Raw genomic sequence first — 10,357 nt, forward strand, 5'->3', positions numbered from 1 at the left:
TTTGGAACCTGGACTGTTTGCATGAGCTGAATGGATCTTGAGCTTTGTACAAGAGATGGGTGTAAGAACTGACCTGCAAAGGAGTTGATTCCACCCAGCAAATTCTCTTCCTGAGTTTCTTGATCTGTGACACTGCAACTTGGTCCCTCAAAAAACAGGTTGAAAATAAGAAACTTGTTTTGGAACCTGGACTGTCTGCATGAGCTGAATGGATCTTGAGCTTTGTACAAGAGATGGGTGTAAGAACTGACCTGCAAAGGAGTTGGTTCCACCCAGCAAATTCTCTTCCTGAGTTTCTTGATCTGTGAAGCTGCGACTTGGTTCCACAAGAAACAAGTACATGTAGAAGATAACAAACTTGTTTCAGAATATGGACTCTGCATGCGCTGAATGGATCTTGAACTTTGTGCAAGAGACAGGTGTAAGAACTGACCTGCAAAGGAGTTGGTTCCACTCAGCAAATTCTCTTCCTGAGTTTCTTGATCTGTGAAACTGTGACTTGGCCCCACAAAAAACCAAGTAGAAGATAACAAACTTGTTTTGGAACGTGGACTGTCTGCATGGGCTGAATGGATCTTGAGCTTTGTACATGAGATTGGTGTAAGAACGCAACAAATTCTCTTCCTGAGTTTCTGTGGAGGAAAGACTGTACTGTCTTATAACAAAGCTGTTTGTAATTTGGGACTGTATATTATTTGTTCCTCATATTCAGGCCAAGCATTTAAGAAAATAATTCTTGAACAGTCATTATGGTAAAGACTTCACAGGAGTATGTCTAACAAGGTGTAAGTCTAACAGAATTTCATTAATTTTACTAGGTTCATAGTTTCCCTTTCAGTTTTGTGATTACTCAATTTCAATTTGATTGCAGAAAAGATTTTGCCAGAGTATAAATTTCAGAAAAGTGCTATCTTGGACCCCAGAATGCAATGATAGCATGGATTAATTAGGTGAGTAAGTGTGTCAGTGTTATTATGTGATGTACTGTACAAACAAACATTAGATACCTTTAGAGGGCGTTATGAGTATGAGATATACAGTCGAACCTCTATTAAGTGGTCACACTCAGGGAAATGGGAGGTGGCCACTAAACAGGGGTTTGTTTACCTTGAATATTTTCAACATTGGGTTAAATTCTTAGAAATCATAAAGTCAATTCAAGACAATCATGATAAACATGTGTTTGAATGTTTTAACACTCACCACCTTCTATTTTGGACTCTTATCTGCCATCACCTTTTCCAAAACAAAGTTAATTTAATATGTGTATTAAATATTAGGTGGCTGTTAAATAGGGGCAAAGACAATAGAAACACCCTCATTGGGACAAGCAAAAGGTAGCCATGGCTGCTTAGTATAGGTGGCCAGTTAATAGGGGTTTGATTTACAGTATTTTACTGGCAATAATTTCAGGACTTTGATAACTGGTGGCTTACTGTGATAGGTGGCTGCTTAATAGAGGTTTGACTGTAGTATGACTTTTGACTTTTCCTGTTGCTGACCATTTAAATAGTGGAGTATTGATATGAGATTGGAAGGAAACTTGATAATCATAAGTACTAGGTACTCATACTCAGATCTCAAGGTTTAAATTCCACATATGGTCAGTTTAAAATGCAGACTGCAGGCTGCAGACTGTGGACTGGGGCTAAAATGACTGAGGGTAAATTGAAGACTGCAGACCAGGGGTAAAATGAAGACTACAGACTGTAGAACTTTTAAGTACATGCATATAATTATCGTGTCATTTCCATCATCGAGTGCTGACCATAAACGGCTTGAATCGCAGTAAAAGTCTGTACTCCAGTTAGCCTGAATATCCCTCTAGTTAGACTGAATATATATCTCCCATATCAATCAGGTTAGCCTGAATAATGCTTCAGCTAGCCTGTTTATGGTTAGCTGTAGATGACAGAACTGAAGGTGTGATTGATCATCACAGTTACACAGTAACTTAAGCAGTTTTAAAATTAAAGCCTAAAAAAAAAAATTCAGGCCTGAAAATGATTCGAGCCCATGACCGCTGTGGTACCGTTGCAGTGCTCTACCAACTGAGCTATCAAGCCAACTGGGAGCTGGTCACATTGTGAGTTCGTAATATACCCATAGACCTGAAGAATACAAGTGAATGGCACTGCACTGGTATTGCAGAGGTCATGAGTTCGAATCCCGTCCAGGCCTGAATTTTTTTTTTTTCTGGCTTAAATTTCACAACTGCTTCAAATAAGTTTTGTGTGTGACTGCAATGATTAATCATATCTTCACATCTTTCTCTGCAGTTCAAATATATCATCTTTCATATATTCACTTGTAATGATACAACTGGTGACATAATTCAGTGAAATAGTCTACAGTCTGCCTTCTGCATGTTATCCCTTCTCTGCAGTCTGCATTTTATCCCTGGTCTGCAGTCTGCAGTCCACAGTCGGCATTTTACATTGCCCGATTACATTCCATGTTATGGGGTAGTGAAGTTCTATTGAGTGCTTTATGGATTTGATGTTGCATACCTGTAATGATTTGATTTCATGCCCTCCTTTCAGTAAGCACCCTCTGTCTAATAAGTGTTTTCCTTTGAGTGTTGTTTTTAACAAGTGACCCTATTTCAATGAGTGCCTTTTTCCAAGCTAAAAGCTGCCATAGTGAAAGTAATATTCAAGACATTGCCATATGCTGTTTTGATGAATGAATTATGAAATCTAATCTATTCCATTAAAAATGAACTAGTTTAAGTTAAAAGAAATAGTAGTAGACAATAGTTATTGTACTGTTACTAACTATGGTGCAATGATACTATTATTCTACAGCTTTAGAATGATAAAAATAAAATTCAGTATGGCATTCTTGATTTCAGATTGTTGTTGGCAGCAAGTTTGATAGAAGTGAAGGAAGACAATGTGTACCCTCTTGAAGTAAGTAATTTTAAAATAATTTTATTTAATTGTAGCCTCTTTAATGCTCTTTGATGCCATAAACCTTGCTGGAATAGTGAGGTCAACATGACAAGGCCAAGGTTGAGATTTTCCCGTAAAGACAACACCTTTGAGGTTAATAAGTTGTTTATTATATCCATGGCCTTTTGCTTTTTTTGCAAGCCTGTAATCAGCCTGTTGGCATTACTAGTCAAGAATGAGCTAATCAGGTAAAAGGTGAAGGATGCAGACAAGCCAAGAGGCCAATCAGGCCAGAGATTATCCCGCTTACTGTAGCATCAAGCAAAAAGGAATATTTCTACTCTCCCCTGGATGGGATGCTAGTCCATCACACAGTTACCCCCAGCATGAAATTCGCTGCTACCCATATTTACACCTGGGTGGAGAGCTCAGGCACTATGAGAGTAAAGTGTCCCTCCCAAGAACACAATACAATGTCCCTGGCCAGGGCTCGAACCTGGACTGAGTCCAGCACACTTACCATGTGGCCACCACACCTTCACTAGCCAATCAGAGTTTGTGTTATATTGGCTACAAACACAAGCCACATAAAAATTGGTTATAGTAAACCAACTCCTAACTTCCTGCCTCTTCCCGTCTCCTCTCCTGACTCCTTCATGACATCCCATATTCTCTCCCCACAATATAAACCTTACAACAGTGAATCTCAGCATGAGTTCTTAACAAGAAGCAGGGTTTGTTTGTCATGTAGGATCAGAGGGGTTCTTATTTTCTGGAACAGACACTGTTGATTGCCTGCTAAAATTTTGTTGCAGATGAAATCTGAGCTTAAGTTAAACAGCACAGTACATGTGTAGTTAAAAACAAACCATGCAAATGACTTTGAAGCCAGCTCAAATTCTGGTCCTGCAGTTGGACCTCACCTTGAAATTATTATAATTTTTCTTCCCAGATGTAAGACCAATCACTTGTATCAGCCGAGTCTCCACATATCAGTTTTCCCCCAAGACATATGTGCCCTTCTATTATCTATTAATATGTAGATTTAGACAAGCCTAAAAGCAGAGCTCTTGGGCTGGGTTGTTCAAAGCCTGATTAAGCTAACCCAGGATAAGTGATGTGAGTTTTGTAACTTTGCCGTGACATTTTCTATCAGTATAGTTTGGCTTCTGTTTTGAGTTTGCATAGTCTTAAACTGCACAAAACAAAAGCAGTGAAAAACAATATACAAGACAAATATACAAGTCAAATTTACACTTCGGTTAACTTTTAATCCTGGGTTAGCATTAACCGCCTTCCGGACAATCCGGCCCAGCTGTTTACAACAACTGAAGCATGACATGAGCCTGCAATCCAATTGAAAACCAGCACTTGGTAAGCAGTCAACTTCAAGAATATTTGACCTTGATGAGGTCTCAGGAGTCTGCGATGTGGTCACGTGATACTGGACAACACATGCCTTCTTTTGGGAGGTGTCAATTGACCATAACAGGGATGTCCAATATCAAAGAAGGATGTTATGCATGTAAACCAAGGTTGCATGTCTCTGTCGTCCTATTAGCTAGAGTATGGCCACTATCCTGTGGGACTCTGTTGCTGTCACCATTGTGTCGCCGTCGCCATTGTGGGTACAGTGTACATGCCCACAAGCAATACTGCTAGCCATGACAACCATGAGAAAATCAATTCATGGGTTTCCTTTTCTTTCATTTGAATATAAGCCCCTTCTTTAGATGTTGTCCCTCTTTTTGCATATGAGCGATCTCACAACATATTGGCCTTCTTTGAATGCAAGCACCTTCTCCAGATGTTGTCCCTCTTTTTGCATATAAGCCATCTCATGACATTGGCCCTCTTCTCAGATAGAAGCCCATTCTCCAAATGTTGTCCCTCTTCTTACATATTAGCCATCTCACAACATATTGGCCCTCTTCTCAGATATACATGTAAGCCCCTTCTCCAGATTTCATCCCTTTTCCTACATATGAGCCATCTCACGACTCGTCAAAGTCTTTATAGTCGTGGCTTTGTGTGAAGTCGGGTTGTAGGATGATTCGTCAAGTAATCTGTCGGTATGCGTCGGTTTTCTGTACACTGTCGTTCGTAGTTCGTTGTTGTCGCGGCTTACCAAACAGTCTAGAAAAGGAAGTTTTCCATTTTCTTCGATCTCTTTAGTAAACTGGATGTCGGCGTTCTGTTCGTTTAGGTGGTCGTGAAAATCGTCAATTTCGTCTTTGTGAACGGCGGTAAAGGTGTCGTCAACGTAGCGTAACCAAAGCGGTATCGTTTGTCGGCAAGTTGCAAGGGCGCGTTCCTCCACGTGTTGCATCACAATTTCTGCGACAACAACAGAAACAGGTGACCCCATTGCTGTTCCATGCAACTGTTTGTAGTGTTTACCGTTGTACTGAAAGTAAGTCGATGTAAGGCAAAGGTTCAGTAAGTCCATGATGTCTTCTGTAGGTAACGGCAGTTCAACAGTAGATTGTTGTATAGCGGTCTCGGTACACTGTAATGCCAATTGAAGTGGAATACTGGTGAACAGTGATTTCACATCAAAGGACACAAGTTTGTAGTCGTCAGGTATCTGTACTGTCTTAATAGCGTCAATAAAGTTCTCCGTAGAACTACAACCCGACTTCACAGAAAGCCACGACTATAAAGACTTTGACGAGACGAGCGCAACTAGTTTGTGACACACCGGACAGCTTACGTGACGAAAACAGATACCTTGAACGTGTTTTTCACAAAAACAACTACAACGCTGACTTTATTAGACGAAACATTTACCGACCTACTGAAGCTGACGCTACGAACAGGAACCCTACGCCTGTTACTACAGTGACTATACCTTACATTAAGGATACTTCTGAGACCATCCCGCGGATCCTACAGCCCTACAACATTCGTGTAGCCCACAAACCTACAACTACGTTACGACACTTACTGACCAACGTGAAAGACAGAGACGAACCTAACGACAGACAGGGAGCAGTTTACAAGATCAAATGCTCCGACTGCCAGGCTTCCTACATTGGTGAGACTGGCAGAAACCTTAACACGAGACTGACTGAACACAAACGAGCCACGAGAAATGGTGATGCCAACAATCACATTGCTGTACATCATCAACTGACAAACCACAACATTGACTGGGACTCTGCTCAGTGCTTAACCTACAGTACAAACTATTTTCAACGACTGACTCTGGAAAGCTGGTACACTAACCTAGAACAAACGCCTCTTAACAGATGTCAACAACTACCGGCGCCTTACAAACGACTTATCCACGACAGAAACGAAACCGACAAACGGACTTCTAACAGACCGACTTAACAATATACGGACCAAAACCGACCTACTTGACTAACAACAGACGGATCGAAACCCACCAATGACTGATGACAAACTTTACACGAGTCTTTCAGCCAATACCATCATGGCTATACTGACCAATCACGTTCAACGGACCAGACTTATAAGATCATCGACTGACAAACACTATTCACTTGACTCTGAAGATGACTTCCGCTCAGGTTGTCGAAACGTCAGTCACCAACAACAGTTCTTTTCAGAACTACACTCACCCGGACGATCACACTATACGAACTAAAATTTAGTCTATTACGTTGTTGCAGAAAAGAAAACATTATAGGTGTGTTTCCCGCAGACAGTGAACTTCGCAATTTGCATCTTACTTGCGTTTCTTCTTGCCCTTTAATTTTACTTTTAACGGAACGTTAACAGATAAGGTAAGGTTAACGGATAAGATTAATCACTTTTTATCGGTTTTTGTTTTTGTAAGGTGTAAATAGCGGGCTGCTTCAAAGTTTGTGGGCTTTCGAAGACATCACGCACGCTATCGACAGTTCTGTAAACGTGATGGGCAAACTCGGGTAAGTGGTATTGTTTACATATTTACTATGAATTTGATTAATTTAGCCATACTTAATATCAAGGCATTCAACTAACCCAAGTGTACGAGAATTTAGAGAGTTTAGGTACAGAACTAGACAGATTTTAACCGGTTGAAGCCTTTCGTTGTACGTTTAGGAGTAACCTTTAATAGACATCAACCGTGATTTTCAAACCTGAACAAAGCGATAAAGTCATGCCCGTTTAGGGACAACCACTCGCACATGTAAAATAAAATATTTTTTCTGAGAAATCGCGCTGTGAAAGTATGAAAGTTCTAGTGCAAAAATGTGAATAGAGATAAAAGCAATCTCACGACGATCGGTTTTGAATCGTGCCGGTTTTGGCAGAACTGCAAGCGCATCTAAAATTCGAATTTGCTGTTTAAGTCTAAGTTTTCAAACGTATTTGATTGTAAGTTGTTACGATCGTGTGCTTTTGGAATAATTTTTTAAGTCTCTTCACTGCAATTGGTTGGAAATATTTGTATTTTTTAAGCCTTCAAGTTCTCTTTTTTCTTTTCAGATGTCTTGAAAATGACAAGTTCAAAGGAGTGGCGAAAGAAAAATTTTCAACCTTGGAAGAAGAGCAAAAACCGCCACCTCCCAGCCAGCCACCACAACATTTCTTTTCTACTTAAAGCGAGAGTTTTGAACTGTCGCTCTTGTGGTCCAACTTTGTACGTAGCCATGCGCGTTTCATATCATATTTTCGAATAAAATTTTCCTAAGTCTTTTGGCGGGAGATTTCGATCTTTCAGATGCCTTGGAAATGGCCCAGAAGTGACCAAAGAAAAATTGTCAACCTTGGAAGGAATGGAAAAATTGATGTCGAACACCGCCACCTCCCCTCCACCACCACTAACTAGCATTTCTTTTATACTTATAGCGAGAGTTTGGTGCTCCAATCCTTGTGGTACAGTACACTCTACTACGCACGCGTACTAGGTGAGTGTCCCAGTTACAAGAACTGTGGGTCCGACTGTATTTTGTGACTGTAAGTAACTGATAACACCGTGTTAGGTAACCCGTAGTTTAAACCTCGGGTTGCCCGAAGGTATCGGTTACTTGTATGTTGTAACTGTGAGTAGCTGATAACTTCGCGTCAGTTTAAGCTTCGGGTTACCCGACACGAAGTTATCACTTACAGTTACGACATACAAGTAACCGATACCTTCGTGTCGGGGAACCCGAATTTTGAACTTTGCTTTAAACTTCGGGTTAGCTGACGCGATGTTATCAATTACTTACAGTCACGTAATACTGTCACGACTTACAGTTCTTGTAACTGGGACACTCACTTAGTGCGCATGTGTATTAGAGGGTACTGAACCACAAGGATGGGAGCACCAAACTCTCTCTATAAGTATAAAAGAAATGTAGAGCTGGTGGCGGGGAGGTGGCGTTGTTTCACATTAACTTTTGCCTTCCTTCCAAGTTTGACAATTTTCCAGTGGTACTCGTCATTTGAAGGGAATCTGTAAAAGAGTATTGCAAGCATGGCTTTCAGTAAACTGACACAAGTTTGTAAAGTGATAAAATTAATTTATTTTCTAATATTACAACAAACAAAAACCAAAAAAGATTAATATACAGTACATATCTTTCGCGTACAATAAACAACAGTGTACTCGTCGTAAGAGTTAAAGCTAAGTCCGTAACTCTTCGTCTTATTATCTCCGCTGTATTCTGAAGATGTTGTGATCATAATAAAACCTTCATTTACGAACCTTGTGTTATTTTCCTCAGAGAGCTACGACCTTCTTGAGTTACCGCGATATTAACAATATGTGGGACTAGATTATGAACTAAGGACCCGCGACAGAGTTATATTACAAAACTTTGAGAAAAATAAAACGACTACATACCGCCACAGCACGGCACTGTTTTCCTTCGACAACTACAAAGTTAAGGATTAATCAATAGACTTTCAGAAGTCCTTTCAATATAACTGCCACTAAATAAACTTATAAACTTTTTTTCGACGATTTACTCAAAAAGTACGTGAGAAATATTAAAGGATATTAACCTAGCGGCGCTGTATGTGAACAACAGCAACAAGGAAATTAGAATAACTACAGATCAACAAATTAACATCAGGTTTTCATACGTCTGTCCTGTTATTGATCATGAATTTTGTCATAACATTGTGGAAGGAGATGTGGATCCACGAGGCGATAGCCGAGTGTATCCGCAGACTGCTTTGGCAATGTTATGACGAAATTTATTGTCAGTAACAGGACAGACATGAAAAACTGACTTCAATTTGTTTTTTACGATAACATTGTCAAACTGTCCGCCCTCGCTCGTTTACGCATCGCATAAATTATAAATTCATGTCTCTGTCTGCTTATTGACAATGAAAATTAGCCAATGAACGCGCGAGAATTTCTGCAGTTATCGTAAAAATGACATTTGATAAAATAACTATCTGCACTGTTATTGAATATTGATCAATTTGAATGGCTATGAAGTTCAGGGCTTTTCAAGATCGTAAACATTTACGTTTGTTGAGAAAATGTTTCATCGTTTTCTCGCTGCGCCTTAGAAACCAAATTAATTCATCGGCAGAAAAAGCAACTTTTTTCCCCTAGTCGATTGCGAATAGTGAGGTAACAAAAATTGCAAATTATATTCTTTCAAACAGAGCCAGTGAAACTTGCACCGCAGGAAAAATATATTCGACATTAATTTTATCCTGCCAGTTTTAACCAGGCTAAAGTGAAGCCCTAATTTTTTCGGTAGCCAGTGTAAGGAATAACTTTCCTCATGTAATCAGACGCCACTCCATGGAGTCATCACCTGATCGTGGTGGAGTGGTTTGCGTGCCCCAGTGACCCCTAGAGTTATGTTGGCGGGTGCCATGTGCACCTGGTAGGGTCACCCATGCCGAACAGGTCAAAGGGTAGGGGTCAGACGAAGAGGCTCCCTGGTCCTCCAGGTTGGGGGTTGGGCTGCGGGCTGATAACCCGCTCCTGTAAAAAACATATTATTACCGAAACCAGAAGCAGAATAATTTCAAATGATCTGGGGGACGTCGTGGTCACTCCTCACACCATGAGAGGATCGATGACGCATGGGGGTGAAAGCCAAACGGAGGCCCTTGGGCAGATGAGATCACCAGTCCACCCAAAGAACGTGATGAAGATAGGAAACTGGAACGTGAGAACGCTATACCAGAGTGGAAACATAGCACAGGCATCAAGAGAGATGAAGAAGAGAGGTATTGAAATCATGGGAATTAGTGAGACACATTGGACAGGACAAGGAAAAGCAGTACTGGAGGGGGGAGACACTATCATATACTCTGGCAGAGAAGATGACAACCACAGAGGCGGAGTAGGAATACTGATGACCAGATTCGCAGCAAGATCACTCATAGATTGGACACCAATAAGCGAAAGGATAATTACAGCCAGGTTCTATTCCAAGCATGTTAAGATGACGATTGTACATGTATATGCACCAATAGAGGATGCAGAAGAGTCTGTAAAGGACGAATTCTACGAGAGACTACAGGATGCGTTGAATAACAAAAAAGAACATGAT

At 40.5% G+C, this 10,357-nt stretch overlaps 2 protein-coding genes and 1 long non-coding RNA gene across 3 annotated transcripts in view; all 3 read left to right on the top strand.

Annotated features, from left to right (window-relative positions):
• Positions 1-10,357, top strand: part of LOC145498207 (uncharacterized) — a 233,993-nt gene that overhangs the window by 106,614 nt on the left and 117,022 nt on the right. The window lies entirely within an intron of this gene.
• LOC145498591 (uncharacterized) overlaps positions 1-10,357 on the top strand; it is a 126,061-nt gene that overhangs the window by 44,314 nt on the left and 71,390 nt on the right. The gene's annotated exons all lie outside the window — the stretch shown is intronic.
• LOC145498588 (protein CFDP2-like) overlaps positions 9,878-10,357 on the top strand; it is an 870-nt gene continuing 390 nt past the window's right edge. The window contains exon 1 of the mRNA XM_081478492.1: positions 9,878-10,357. This exon is cut by the window's right edge and continues 390 nt beyond it. Within this exon, the coding sequence (XP_081334618.1) occupies positions 9,878-10,357 (480 nt within the window).

Source organism: Orbicella franksi, chromosome 9 (assembly GCF_964199315.1).
Source record: "Orbicella franksi chromosome 9, jaOrbFran1.1, whole genome shotgun sequence".
In the NCBI taxonomy this organism is placed as follows: Eukaryota; Metazoa; Cnidaria; class Anthozoa; order Scleractinia; family Merulinidae; genus Orbicella; species Orbicella franksi.